Source organism: Ovis canadensis, chromosome 13 (genome assembly GCF_042477335.2).
Source record: "Ovis canadensis isolate MfBH-ARS-UI-01 breed Bighorn chromosome 13, ARS-UI_OviCan_v2, whole genome shotgun sequence".
Lineage (NCBI taxonomy): Eukaryota > Metazoa > Chordata > Mammalia > Artiodactyla > Bovidae > Ovis > Ovis canadensis.
This window is the reverse complement of record NC_091257.1, coordinates 34,791,123-34,806,782: the sequence shown is the minus strand read 5'-3', so window position 1 is coordinate 34,806,782 and position 15,660 is coordinate 34,791,123. Positions and strand designations below refer to the sequence as shown.

Here is a 15,660-nt window from a genome sequence, read left to right as displayed (position 1 = left end):
CTACTGGAAAAACCATAGCCTTGACTAGATGGACCTTTGTTAGCAAAGTAATATCTCTGCTTTTGAATATGCTATCTAGGTTGGTCATAACTTTCCTTCCAAGGAGTAAGTGTCTTTTAATTTCATGGCTGCAATCACCATCTACAGTGATTTTGGAGCCCCCCAAAATAAAGTCTGACACTGTTTCCACTGTTTCCCCATCTATTTCCCATGAAGGGATGGAACCTATTATGGTAATTTACTTATAAAAACTTTTTTCAAAGTATGAGAAAGTATGTTGTATATTGTTACAAATTTGAAATCTAGGAAATTCTTAGTAGATCTGTTTTTCTGTAAAGGAACTCAATATATTTCTTTTATGTAGCTCATGATGATGCTCCAGACAAAACTCCTGTGCTTCAGCATCAAGAATCAGTGTCAAAATTTCCAGTACAGGAACAGAAAACTTCCAAAGGAGGAAAACACATCAGTAAGTGTAACAATTATTATTATTGCTATTTTAGTCCCTAAGTCATGTCTGGCTTTTTTGTGAGCCCATGGACTGTAGCCCACCAGGCTCCTCTGTCCATGGGATTTCCCAGGCAAGAATACTAGAGTGGGTTGCCATTTCCTTCTCCAGGGGATCTTCCCAACCCAGTGATTGAATCTGTGTCTCCTGCATTGGCAAGTGGATTCTTTACTGCTGAGCCACCTGGGAAGCCCATAAAATTACAGATGCCTTTAAATTTAAAAAGTCTCATCATATCTTTTTTCTTTAGTTCAAGAATATATGTGTGAGCATTTAATTTATAGCAATTTTACACTTTAATCTAACTCTGAATAATATAAAACAACTTCAGAGGAAGAACCATTTAGCATTTGGTTGGAATTTCTTCTGAATAGACTATTTCATGGAGAGACTTCTGCATTCGATGTTCACCAAAGCCCAAAACTTGTATGCAGTCTTTGAAAGGGTGTCTGCTTTCAGCCAGCAAATACAAGATTAGGGATCTGAGAACCAGGTGGGCACCTCTGATGTGTGGCCATGTTCTTTTGCCACAGACTCTAATAGGCATCAGAAAGATTACTGAGACCTGTAACTTAAAAGGCTGCAGATTTAATGAAAGGAAAAATGTTGCCTGTGTAGGCATTTGGAGAGCCTCCAGGGCATTCTGTTGTCAGGCCCTACTCAGCATGCAGGTGTTTTTGGTAACCTGGTCGCTGGGTGCTGTCATTAAGGTGACCCTGCAGGGGGATGTGTGAGTACCAGTGTCTGCTACCATATGTGAGTCTCACAAGTCACTGGGCATCCTTTATATTGTATTGTTGGGACTGAGAATCTAGGCATGACTAAAACTTGGCAATTATTGCCTCCTGAGAGAGACCTACTCTTCCTTACCAGTTTATTCCATGAGTCACAGATCTTATGCCTTGTCCATGATAATGTCCTAGACATAGTGCCACATGCGGGTCAAAATGGCATCTGGTTCTGGTTGGGTAGTACCCTTTCCTGTACCAAGTAGGAGACATTGATTGTATGTGGAGGTTGGTGCTCCATCTGGGAGTTGGACTTCCTGCTCAACCTTCTGGAAGGACATCTGTTCAGTGTCTTAGTTGTGTCTGACTCTTTGCAACCCCATGAACTGCAGCATGCCAGGCTTCCCTGTCCTTCACTGTCTCCCAGAGTTTGCTGAAACTCATGTCCATTGCAGAGAAGGCAATGGCACCCCACTCCAGTACTCTTGCCTGGAAAATCCCATGGACAGAGGAGCCTGATAGGCTGCAGTCCATGGGGTCGCGAAGAGTCAGACATGACTGAGCAACTTCATTTTCACTTTTCACTTTCATGCATTGGAGAAGGAAGTGGCAACCCACTCCAGTATTCTTGCCTGGATAATCCCAAGGACAGAGGAGCCTAGTCGGCTGCTGTCTATGGGGTCACACAAAGTCAGACACGACTGAAGTGACTTAGCAGCAGCAGCAGCATGTCCATTGAATCAGTGATGTCATCCAGCCAACACATTAAACACATTCTTAGATATCCGCTTCTCCTCCTGCCGCAATCTTCCCCAGCATCAGGGTCTTTTCCAATGAGTCAGCTCTTCACATCAGGTAGCCAGAGTATTGGAACTTCAGCTTCAGCATCAGTCCTTGCAATGATACTCAGGGTTGATTTCCTTTAGGATTGACTGGTTTGATCTCCTTGTTGTCCAAGGGATTCTCAAGAGTCTTCTCCAGTACCACATTTCAAAAGCATAATTTCTTTGTAGTTCAGCCTTCTTTATGGTCCAGATTCTCACATCCATCCATGACTAGTAGAAAAACCATAGCTTTGACTAGATGGACCCATAATTTCATCACTCGACTAGCTTTGCTCATAGTAATGCTTCCTAAGGCCCATTTGACTTCACATTTCAGGATGTCTGATTCTAGGTAAGTGACTAACCATCATGCTTATTTGGGTCATTGAGACCTTTTTTGTACATTTCTGTGTATTCTTGCCACCTCTTCTTAATCTCTTCTGCTTCTGTTAGGTCCTTACCATTTCTCTCCTTTATTGTGCCCATGTTTACATGAGATGTTCCTTTGATATCTCCAATTTTCTTGAAGAGATCTCTAGTCTTTCCTATTCAATCGTTTTCCTCTATTTCTTTGCATTGTTTGTTTAAGAAGGTTTTCTCATCTCTCCTTGCTATTCTCTGGAACTCTGCATTTGTTTGAATATATCTTTCCCTTTCTCCTTTGCCTTTTATATCTTTTTTTTCTCAGCTCTTTATAATTCCTCCTCAGACAACCATTTTGCCTTCTTGATTTCTTTTTCTTTTTGCATAGTTTTGGTCACTGCCTCCTGTACAATGTTATGAATCTCTGTCCATAGTTCTTCAGGCAGTCTTTCTATCAGATTTAATCCCTAATTCACTTCCACTGTATAATCATAAGAGATTTGATTTAGATCATATCTGAATGGCCTAGTGGTTTTCCCTACTTTCTTCAATTTAAGTCTGAATTTTGCAATAAGGATTTCATGATCTGAGCCACAGTTAGTCAACTCCAGGTCTTGTTTTTGCTGACTGTATAGAGCCTTTCCATCTTTGGCTGCAGAGAATATAATCAGTCTGATTTTGGTATTGACCATCTAGAAAAATCCATATGTAGAATCATCTCCTGTGTTGTTGGAAGAGGGTGTTTGCTATGACTAGTGGGTTCTCTTGGCAAAACTCTGTTAGCCTTTGCCCGGCTTCATTTTGTACTCCAAGGTCAAACTTGGCTGTTACTCCAGATTTCTCTTGACTTCCTTCTTTTTCATTCCAATTCCCTATGATGAAAAGGACATCTTTCTTTTGATGTTAGCTTAAAAGGTCTTGTAGGTCTTCATAGAACCATTCAGCTTTTCAGCATTAGGGGTTGGGGGCATAGACTTGGTTTACTGTGATGTTCAATGGTTTGCCTTGGAAAGAAATCAAGATCATTGTGTCGTTTTTTGAGATTGTACCTAAGTACTGCGTTTCAGACAAGAACATTAAAGGTGTAGTAAAACCTGTTGCAGAAAAGCCAAAGTGAACCCAATCATCTTGTAGACAGGGATGCTGAAAAGGGCATTTGTAATATGAATTGCTTCATACCTATTTCCTTCAGGTGGGTCAAGAGCCTCTAGGGCAGTTACAGTATCACTACATCAGGCCAATGTCCTGATCTGTACCACAGCATTAAGCTGCCTATAGTTAAGTCTGTAGGCAGGTAAGGCCGTATGCACCGGTTGTCTTAGTTGTTGAATGGAAAAGGAATCTCACAGAGATGTTTGGCTCACTTAAACTCATCAAACAGGGCAGGCATTACTTTTTGTCTTATTAGTAGTTGATCTGGAGACACGTCTGTAGGCACTGGGAGTCTGGTAGGTTTACAGTCTTCTATGTGCCCCAGTGAAATGATCCTGAGTGCAGCAGTGCTCATCATGGCTTGAGGCTGATGTGAATTGGAGATCACACAGAAAATACATCTGCACTAATGATTTATTCAGTTGTGGGGGCTATGAAATAGAGGTTTATAATGCCCAAAGTCACCTGCACCATGGACAGGCTTAATTAAGGGTCAAAAAGCATTACTTTTCCTCATGGCATCCTCTCATCATGGTATTAGAGTTGTGGAGATAACAGTTATTGGTAAAGTAGAAGCCAAATGGCCCAATGGATAGGCTCCCCTCATTGCCACTTTGAATTCTGAGTTGGCTTATATCATCAGATGCTGCTGGGGACAAGAGGATATTAGTCTAATCCCTCATCTTGTTTATTTTGAAAATAAACTTTTTTTTTTTTACTATTTTTACTCTCTAGGTAAAAATAGAGTTCTCAGATTCATCTTAAGGTCACTGTGGGTAGCAGAGGGACTAGCTGGTTATTAGTAATAAATGTCATCAATGTTTTGAGTCTCATGGGGCTGTGTTGGCCTCCATGGTTCACTTTATGGCACAAGGTGAGTGGTGGAGTCCATCCATCCCTTCTTTGAGCCTCCATTGCTGGGTAACTGGACAGTGTTTCCAGTGGCAGGGAGCTCACCATGAATGGACAGTTTTCAGAAAATAAATGTCAGCCAGAAGAAGAAGGAAATTGTCTCAGGTGTTTTTCTTTTTTTCTGCACCTTCTTCCCTTGTCCTCCTTGGACACAGTGGCCCCTGTCAGGGAACTCAGAACCAGTGGTTCTGTTGAGACACAGCTAACAAGGTGTCAGTGTCCGGCACTAAATTAACAAGAGTAGCTCCTCCACAGTGGAGTCTGTATAGTCTCCTCTGTTGCTGGTCAAGTGAAGCTGAGAAACCTGAGTTTTCTTTCATTAGACATGAGTGTCAGAAATTCACCACATCTTGGAGTATCCATCAGTGTCATAGATAGGCTGACAGCAAATAGTAGTCACTAGGTATTGCTTAGCCAGCCATGTCTGCAGTGACTTTTGTGAGCTACTGGCGCAGTGGTAAAGAATCCACCTCCCAACACAGGAAACTCAGGAGACATGCATTGTATCCATGGGCCAGGAAGATCCTTTGTAGTAGGAAATGGAAACCCACTCCATTAACCTTGCTTAGAAAATTCCATGGACAGAAAAGCCTAGTAGTCCATGGAATCCCAAAGAATCAGATGCAACTAAGCACACACATGGTGTAAGTTGTTTTTGGTTTATATTTCCTGTATTTATTTTTTTATAATTTTATTTTAGTTTTGGATGTTTTGGGTCTTTACTGCTGTGGGGGCTTTTCTCTAGTTGTGACAAGTCGGGGCTACCCTCCAGTTGTAGTGTGAGGCCTTCGCGTTGTGGTGGCTTCTCTTGTTGAGGAGCATAGGCTGTAGGGCACACAGGTTTCAGTAGCTGCAGCACATGGGCTCTAGAATACAGGCCTAATAGTTGTAGTGTGTGGGCTTGGTTCCTCCGAGGCATGTGGGATCCTCCCAGATCAGGGATCGAACCACATCTCCTACATCCACAGGCAGGTTCTCTACCACCGAGCCACCAGGGAAGCCCCCTCCTTTGTTTCCTTTTTTATAGATTACCATCTTTTGTCATTTTTTAAAATTCCCTTTCATTTTTTTTTTTTAAGATGGAACACTAGGTATTCTCTCTTTAAGGGTTTTTTTTTTTTTTTTTTTTTTTTGGTCCTTTAAGAGTTAATTCCTAGAAATGCTTCCAAGTCAGTTTGTTGGGATCTTCATTCCTTTTATACCTGTTTATACAGGTATTTGTACAATTGTGTGCCACTTTATAGCCCATAGTCTGTATTTTCATAGTTTACATGTGTTACTGTAGCTACCAATCTCCTATACTTTTATGTTTAAGTGATTTTGAGTTTTTTGTAATTATAAATATGCTATATGCATTACCTTGCACATATGTATTTTCTTTGTTTGGTCTATCAATATATATTCAGTTCAGTTCAGTTCAGTCACTCAGTCGTGTCCAACTCTTTGTGACCCCATGAATCAGCACGCCAGGCCTCCCTGTTCATCACCATCTCCCGGAGTTCACTCAGACTCACGTCCATCAAGTCCGTGATGTTATCCAGCCATCTCATCCTCAGTCGTCCCTTTCTCCTACTGTCCCCAATCCATCCCAGCATCAGAGTCTTTTCCAATGAGTCAACTCTTCACATGAGGTGGCCAAAGTACTGGAGTTTCAGCTTCAGCATCATTCCTTCCAAAGAAATCCCAGGGTTGATCTCCTTCAGAATGGACTTGTTGGATCTCCTTGCAGTCCAAGGGACTCTCAAGAGTCTTCTCCAACACCACAGTTCAAAAGCATCAATTCTTCGGCGCTCAGCCTTCTTCACAGTCCAACTCTCACATCCATACATGACCACAAGAAAAACCATAGCCTTGACTAGACAGACCTTAGTCGGCAAAGTAATGTCCCTGCTTCTGAATATGCTATCTAGGTTGGTCATAACTTTTCTTCCAAGGAGTAAGCGTCTTTGAATTTCATGGCTGCAGTCACCATCTGCGGTGATTTTGGAGCCCAAAAAAATAAAGTCTGACACTGTTTCCACTGTTTCCCCATCTATTTCCCATGAAGTGATGGGACCAGATGCCATGATCTTCGTTTTCTGGATGTTGAGCTTTAAGCCAACTTTTTCACTCTCCTCTTTCACTTTCATCAAGAGGCTTTTTAGCTCCTCTTCACTTTCTGCCATAAGGGTGGTGTCATCTGCATATCTGAGGTTATTGATATTTCTCCTGGCAGTCTTGATTCCAGCTTGTGTTTCTTCCAGTCCAGCGTTTCTCTTGATGTACTCTGCATATAAGTTAAATAAGCAGGGTGACAATATACAGCCTTGATGTACTCCTTTTCCTATTTGGAACCAGTCTGTTGTTCCATGTCCAGTTCTAACTGTTGCTTCCTGACCTGCATACAGATATCAATATATATTAGATGAAAACATTAATAAATATCTGAAGATGAGAGTCTACTATAAAATATATTTGAAGTCTAGAAATATTAATGATGTGGTAAAATACCTTCCTCACGTTCATTAAGACTCTTCATAGTTTTCACATAAGATCTCGCATTATAGTGATGTTCTTGTACCTTCATGACAACCCGCTCCAGTATTCTTGCCTGGAGAATCCCAGGGACAGAGAAGCCTCGTGGGCTGCCATCTGTGGGGTCACACAGGGTCAGACATGACTGAAGCGACTTAGCAGCAGTAGCAGCAGCAGCAGCTGCTGTTCACGTGTTATAAATTTGAAATCGAGGAATTTCTCCATAGATCTCTCTCTTTTTTTTAATTTAGTGGGCTTAATTCTTCTCTCTATGCAGCTCAAGATGAAGTACTAGATGGAAATCCTATGTTTGAGCATCAAGACTCCAGGTCAAAATCAGAGATTCAAATGAAGAAACCAAGTTTTCACAAAGGGGAAACACTTACTAGTAAGTATAGTTAGATAGCATCACCAACTCAATGGGCAGGAGTTTGAGCAAACTCTAGGTAATATTGGAGGACAGAGGACCCTGGTGTGCTACAGTCCATGGGGTTGCTAAGAGTTGGACACAACTTAGAAACAGAAGAACAATAAAAGCTATAGAAAAGTTTTAATTATTATAAATTAAGCTCATTAGAAGATGTTTTTATTTGGTTTCATGATTATGTAACTTTGAGGTATATTTTATAGAAATAATACACTTTGACTAAACAGTGAATACCATGAGCTACTTAGAGAAAAAAGCAGAAATATTGATACCTTAGGTTGAAAATTCTATTCTTAAGATTATTTGGTGATGACCAGCAGATCAGTGCCCCAAGGACAATCAATTCAGTTCAGTTCAGTTGCTCAGTAGTGTCCAACTCTTTGTGACCCCATGAATCACAGCACTCCAGGCCTCCCTGTCTATCACTAATTCCAAAAAGACAATAGCAGGTGAATAATTGTCTCTCTGAAATTTGTGTGCCTTTCAGCCAGCTTCAGGTAATTATGGGAACAGAAGCCCAATGGATGCTTCTACCCATGACAGGGCCCTTGTGCCATGGAAGGTCTTGGAGATCATGATCACCTCTGCACCAGTCAGCCAAATGACTCTAGAAATATCCCTGCTCTCTACTTTGAGTTTTGACTTTCGCACACATGCTCAGATAACCACTGATGATGTTGGAATATTGACACAATGCCTAATGTTGCTTATGGGTTAAACCTGGGAGGTTTGAATAAAAGTAATGGAGGCTTCTCTGACTCACGTCAGTTTCACTTGGAGCAGAGAGAGGAGCATTTGTATCAATATTAGTTACAAGTGTCATCACAATTTGGACTTTAGTGTGTGCTGGGACCCATGGCCCACTACTTGGCTAGGAGCTTTTTGGTAAAACGCCTATTAATATTCTCTTTGAGGCCCCACTGGTTAGGAACTAGACCTAGAGATTTCTTTGGGAAAATCTTTAACCAGATCATCTAGGGGTGGGTGCCCATTAGCATTTTTAGGTCTGTTCAGTGGTCAATTAGTACTGATTTGTTTGTAGCTTCTTTTCCTATGTCTTAAAATTTGTCAGTCAGGATCTGCATTGTGCTGTGAACTAATAGACATCATCTTATAAGCAGGTTTAATTGAGCTTAAAAACCTATAAAGTTGACCTGACGGAAACAAAATAGAAATCTAAGTCGGATCAGAAATATTTTTACTGTCCTTTCTCTACCCATGACTTTAGAGATCAGCAGTGTGGCTCATAGTGCCTTTAAGAACCTCTGTAGATGATGATCCAAGTGTGTTTTTCAAGGCAATGGAAATTCCAGTGTAAGGGCTCTTCTGTTGCAGCCAGATGTGTACTCAACCAAGGAGTTGAGTACCAAGTTTTCTTCTATCTCATTGGGCAAGAAGGGACTGACACATCATACAATGGGTTCTACAGTGACAAGCCCTACAATGTATCCTCTCCCTCACCTAGTTTAACAAAATGACTTCTTTTTCACAGAGGCAAACTACCTTAGTCAGCAAAGTCTCTCTGAGTAGCTAGGGAAAACAATCCTTAGGACTCTGCTTTCTTTTTCAATTAAAGTGTGAATCTCAACAACTCACTGCCTCATAGGCTATCTGTTGGTTCCAGGGCATGCTAGAGTGGTCAGTGCAATTCAGGGGTGCAGTTCAGCACACAGGGCCTCCAAAGTTTCTGGACCCATCAGTAACTATAAAATTCCTTCTCTAGTTTTTCAGAGCCTGTGTATTGAGTCTCTCATCTGAGTCATTCAGCATCTTGTTAGGTGAATCAAAGGCTAAGGACAAAGACAGTTTTTCTCCTTCAGAACTGAAAAGCTTATGCAAGGAATTAGGCACAAATGATGGGATTAAGATGTGATATACAATGGAATGTTACTCAGCCATGAAAAGGAGTGCAGCACTGACATTTGCAGTTACATGATGGATTCCAGAGAGTATTTTATAGTGAGACAAATTAGAGAGAAAAGGACATATACTGTAGATATCACTTATATCTGTAATCTCAAAAATAATAAAAATGAATGTGTTTACAAAGTAGAAACAAAACTCACAGATATAGAACACTAACTTGTGGTTATCAAAAGGAGTACGAAAGATGGGAATGACAGTTGTGGTGGGATGAACCGATATAAACTTCTGTGTATAAAGTAGATAAGCAGCAAGGATATACTATAGAGCACAAAGAATTATATCCATAATCTTGTAATAACCTATAATGGATTATAGTCTGAAAAAATAGTGAATCACTATGCTGTGTACCTAAAACTAGCTCAGCTGGTAAAGAATCCACTTGCAATGCAGGAGGTTCGATCCTTGGTTTGGGAAGATCCATTGGAAGAGGGGTAGGCTAACCACTCCAATATTCTTGGGCTTTTCCTTGGTGGCTCAGCTGGTAAAGAATCTGCCTGCGATGTGGTAGACCTGGGTTCAAACCCTGGTTTGGAAGATCCCATGGAGAACAGAACAGCTTACCCACTCCAGTATTCTGGTCTGGAAAATTCCATGGATTATACTCCATGGGGTCACAAAGAGTCAGACAGGACTGAGTGACTATCACAACATAGTATTATGGTACTAAATCAACTCTTGAGAAACTTATATGCAAGTCAGGAAGCAATTGGACATGGAACAACAGACTGGTTCCAAATAAGAAAGGGAGTATATCAAGGCTGTATATTGTCACCCTGCTTATTTAATTTATATGCAGAGTACATGATGACAAACGCTGGACTGGATGAAGCACAAGCTGAAATCAAGATTGGCAGGAGAAATATCAATAACCTCAGATATGCAGACGACAACACCCTTATAGCAGGAAGAGAAGAAAAACTAAAGAGCCCCTTGATGGAAGTGAAAGAGGAAAGTGAAAAATTTGGCTTAAAGCTCAACATTCAGAAAACTAAGATCATGGCATCTGGTCCCATCACTTCATGGCAAATAGATGGGGAAACTGTGGAAACAGTGTCAGACTTTATTTTTCTGGGCTCCAAAATCACTGTAGATGATGACTGCAGCCATGAAATTAAAAGACGCTTGCTCCTTGGAAGGAAAGTTACGACCAACTTAGCATACACAAAAGCAGAGACATCACTTTGCCAACAAAGTTCCTTCTAATCAAGGCTATGGCTTTTCCAGTAGTCATGTATGGATGTGAGAGTTGGACCGTGAAGAACACTGAGTGCTGAAGAACTGATGCTTTTGAACTGTGGTGTTGGAGAAGACTCTTGAGAGTCCCTTGGACTGCAAGGAAGTCCAACCAGTCCATCCTAAAGGAGATCAGTCCTGAGTGTTCATTGGAAGGACTGATGTTGAAGCTGAAACCCCAATACTTTGGCCACCTAATGCGAAGAGCTGACTCATTTGAAATGACCCTGATGCTGGGAAAGATTGAAGGTGGGAGGAGAAGGGGATGACAGAGGATGAGATGGTTGGCTGGCATCACTGACTCAAAGGACATGAGTTTGAGTAAACTCCAGGAGTTGGTGATGGACAGGGAGGCCTGGCGTACTGCAGTCCATCAGGTCGCAAAGAGTCGGACACGACTGAGCAACTGAACTGAACTGAAATCAACTCCAGTTTAATCAGACCTTTTGCAAACAGTGCAGTAGGTACTCTTGAGAGCCACATGGTATCCCCTAGTAGTTTATGAAGATCTTTTGCCTCATTGGCAAAGTCCCCTTTCTGTATCTTGCAAGTAATCTAGTAGTAGCTCCCTCCCCATGATGCTGTGCATGCTCACTGGTACTTCCCACCATGTTCCCTCCAAAAAGCACTGGGCTTCATTGACCACACTGCTCCTTGTGCTAACTTGGTAATGAGAGAAAGGAAATGCCAGTTTCTGAGTAGGTCTATTAAGATAATAACCAAACTCAAGGTTACAGTGAATCATTATTCACTTACCCTCAGAGTATACAATGTAGATCAGACAGGGATATACAGTCTGTCTGTAGATCCAGTTCCATTGTGTTCCCTTTCACACCATGGGAACCAGCTCCACTGTGGTCCCTTTCACACCATTGGAAGAACCCCTGCCAAGGGTCAGATACATCAGTGCAGACTGAGGTGAGGGGTGGTCTCCCAGCTGAAGGAACCCCAAACAAAAGGCTCCTACAATTTTATGGATCCCAGGGCTCATGTACTTAGAGTTCTAAAGAGCATCAGCATGATTATTCATTTGCTCCATCCTGTAATGGTTTACACATTGTTTCAGAATAACTTTGCACATACCACTAGGACAACAGCCAAGTTTGAAATTGATTTCATGACTTGACTATGGTCAGTTTTCCCCTACCTACCCCTGTCCTGTGTCCAGCTGTGAGGGTTTATATTAATTACGGTAACCATGTGTTATTCCTTTTATTTTTCCTACAGCAGTTTTGTTTTATTATGTTTGCTTTCTCTTTCCATTTCATATTCTTGTCCTTATTAGTTTAATTATATTTAGAAATATATAGAGTTGAGTCTTCTTCAAGAGTTAAATAGTACATAAAACAGTGCTTTTAGAGGTTTCTCTTTCTTTCCTCAGTCTTCCTCTCCTTTTGTAGTTATCCATGTACATTTGGTGATAGCTTTCCTGTGTTTTATCTATTTATTTTCCTCTCTCCTTGTTTTTTCTCATTTCTTCTTATTCTTTACCCAAAGTTTCCATACTAGCTTTCCCCTTTTCAGTTTTTTTTCTAAGTTAACATTATATCCAGAAATCCCTCCATGTCAATATCTAGTGATGGGTTTCACTCAGATTATAGCATGGATACAGCTGTTTCTACACATTATTTACCATACATTATACATACCATGGTGTGTATTTATGGTTTATTTAATCTTTTTTGCTTTAAAATCTTATACACTTTCGAATATTTTGCACTCACAAGTATGATCTGTGATTCCATGAAGGAACTTAAGGAATCTCTTTTGTGTTCAGTTCAGTCGCTCAGTCGTGTCCAACTCTTTGCAACCCCATGAATCGCAGCACACCAGGCCTCCCTGTCCATCACCAACTCCCGGAGTTCACTCAGACTCATGTCCATAGAGTCTGTAACGCCATCCAGTCATCTCATCCTCTGTCGTCCCCTTCTCCTCCTGCCCCCAATCCCTTCCAGCATCAGAGTATTTTCCCATGAGTCAACTCTTCGCATGAGGTGGCCAAAGTACTGGAGTTTCAGCTTTAGCATCATTCCTTCCAAAGAAATCCCAGGGTTGATCTCCTTCAGAATGGACTGATTGGATCTCCTTGCAGTCCAAGGGACTCTCAAGAGTCTTCTCCAACGCCACAGTTCAAAAGCATCAATTCTTCGGTGCTCAGCCTTTTTCACAATCCAACTCTCACATCCATACATGACCACAGGAAAAACCATAGCCTTGACTAGACAGACCTTTGTTGGCAAAGTAATGTCCCTGCTTTTAAATATGCTAACTAGGTTGGTCATAACTTTTCTTCCAAGGAGTAAGCGTCTTTTAATTTCATGGCTGCAGTCACCATCTGCAGTGATTTTGAGCCCCCCCCACAAAAAGTCTGACACTGTTTCCACAGTTTCCCCATCTATTTGCCATGAAGTGATGGGACCAGATGCCATGATCTTAGTTTTCTGAATGTTGAGCTTTAAGCCAACTTTTTCACTCTCCTCTTTCTCCTTCATCAAGAGGCTTTTATGTTCCTCTTCACTTTCTGCCATAAGGGTGGTGTCATCTGCATATCTGAGGTTATTGATATTTCTCCCGGCAATCTTGATTCCAGCTTGTGCTTCTTCCAGCCCAGCATTTCTCATGATGTACTCTGCATATAAGTTAAATAAGCAGGGTGACAATATACAGCCTTGACGTACTCCTTTTCCTATTTGGAACCAGTGTGTTGTTCCATGTCCAGTTCTAACTGTTGCTTCCTGACCTGCATATAGGTTTCTCAAGAGGCAGGTCAGGTGGTCTGGTATTCCCATCTCTCTCAGAATTTTCCACAGTTTATTGTGATCCACACAGTCGAAGACTTTGGCATAGTCAATAAAGCAGAAATAGATGTTTTTCTGGAACTCTCTTGCTTTTTCCATGATCCAGCAGATATTGGCAATTTGATCTCTGGTTCCTCTGCCTTTTCTAAAACCAGCTTGAGCATCTGGAAGTTCACAGTTCATGTATTGCTGAAGCCTGGCGTGGAGAATTTTGAACATTACTTTACTAGCACATGAGATTTGTTCAGTAGTTTGAGCATTCTTTGGCATCACCTTTCTTTGGGATTGGAATGAAAACTGACCTTTTCCAGTGCTGTGGCCACTGCTGGGTTTTCCAAATTTGCTGGCATGTTGAGTGCAGCACTTTCACAGCATCATCTTTCAGGATTTGAAATAGCTCAACTGGAATTCCATCACCTCCACTAGCTTTGTTCGTAGTGATGCTTTCTAAGGCCCACTTGACTTCACATTCCAGCATGTCTGGCTCTAGATGAGTGATCACATCATCATGATTATCTGGGTCGAGAAGATTTTTTTTGTACACTTCTTCTGTGTATTCTTGCCACCTCTTCTTAATATCTTCTGCTTCTGTTAGGTCCAGACCATTTCTGTCCTTTATCAAGCCCATCTTTGCATGAAATGTTCCCTTGGTATCTCTAATTTTCTTGAAGAGATCTCTAGTCTTTCCCATTCTGTTCTTTTCCTCGATTTCTTTGCATTGATCGCTGAAGAAGGCTTTCCTTCTTCTCCTTGCTATTCTTTGGAACTCTGCATTCAGATGCTTATATCTTTCCTTTTCTCCTTTGCTTTCACCTCTCTTCTTTTCACAGCTATTTGTAAGGCCTCCCCAGACAGCCATTTTGCTTTTTGCATTTGTTTTCTTTTTCTTTTTTTTTTTTCTTATTGTTTTACTTTATTTTACTTTACAATACTGTATTGATTTTGCCATACACTGACATGAATCCACCACGGGTGTACATGTGTTCCCAAACATGCACCCCCTCCCACCTCCCTGCCCATAACATCTCCCTGGGTCATCCCCATGCACCAGCCCCAAGCATGCTGTATCCTGAGTCAGACATAGACTGGCGATTCGATTCTTACATGATAGTATACATGTTACAATGCTATTCTCCCAAATCATCCCACCCTCTCTCTCTCCCTCTGAGTCCAAAAGTCCATTATACACATCTGTGTCTTTTTTGCTGTCTTGCATACAGGGTCGTCATTGCCATCTTTCTAAATTCCATATATATGTGTTAGTATACTGTATTGGTGTTTTTCTTTCTGGCTTACTTCACTCTGTATAATCGGCTCCAGTTTCATCCATCTCATCAGAACTGATTCAGATGAATTCTTTTTAATGGCTGAGTAATACTCCATTGTGTATATGTACCACAGCTTTCTTATCCATTCATCTGCTGATGGACATCTAGGTTGTTTCCATGTCCTGGCTATTATAAACAGTGCTGCGATGAACACTGGGGTACACGTGTCTCTTTCAATTCTGGTTTCCTCGGTGTGTATGCCCAGCAGTGGGATTGCTGGGTCATAAGGTAGTTCTATTTGCAATTTTTTGAGGAATCTCCACACTGTTCTCCATAGTGGCTGTACTAGTTTGCATTCCCACCAACAGTGTAGGAGGGTTCCCTTTTCTCCACACCCTCTCCCGCATTTATTGCTTGTAGATTTTTGGATCGCAGCCATTCTGACTGGTGTGAAGTGGTACCTCATAGTGGTTTTGATTTGCATTTCTCTAATAATGGGTGATGTTGAGCATCTTTTCATGTGTTTGTTAGCCATCCATATGTCTTCTTTGGAGAAATGTCTATTTAGTTCTTTGGCCCATTTTTGGATTGGGTCGTTTATTTTTCTGGAGTTGAGCTGCATAAGTTGCTTGTATATTTTTGAGATTAGTTGTTTGTCAGTTGCTTCATTTGCTATTATTTTCTCCCATTCAGAAGGCTGTCTTTTCACCTTGCTCATATTTTCCTTTGTTGTGCAGAAGCTTTTAATTTTAATTAGATCCCATTTGTTTATTTTTGCTTTTATTTCCAGAATTCTGGGAGGTGGATCATAGAGGATCCTGCTGTGATTTATGTCAGAGAGTGTTTTGCCTATGTTCTCCTCTAGGAGTTTTATAGTTTCTGGTCTTACATTTAGATCTTTAACCCATTTTGAGTTTATTTTTGTGTGTGGCGTTAGAAAGTGATCTAGTTTCATTCTTTTACAAGTGGTTGACCAGTTTTCCCAGCACCACTTGTTAAAGAGATTG

At 41.1% G+C, this 15,660-nt stretch overlaps 1 protein-coding gene across 1 annotated transcript in view; it reads left to right on the top strand.

Annotated features, from left to right (window-relative positions):
* The window catches only part of CCDC7 (coiled-coil domain containing 7), a 304,496-nt gene that overhangs the window by 132,389 nt on the left and 156,447 nt on the right, over positions 1-15,660 (top strand). The window contains exons 27-28 of the mRNA XM_069547384.1: positions 365-469; positions 7,279-7,389. Of these exons, the coding sequence (XP_069403485.1) occupies positions 365-469; positions 7,279-7,389 (216 nt within the window). The remainder of the gene's footprint in view (positions 1-364; positions 470-7,278; positions 7,390-15,660) is intronic.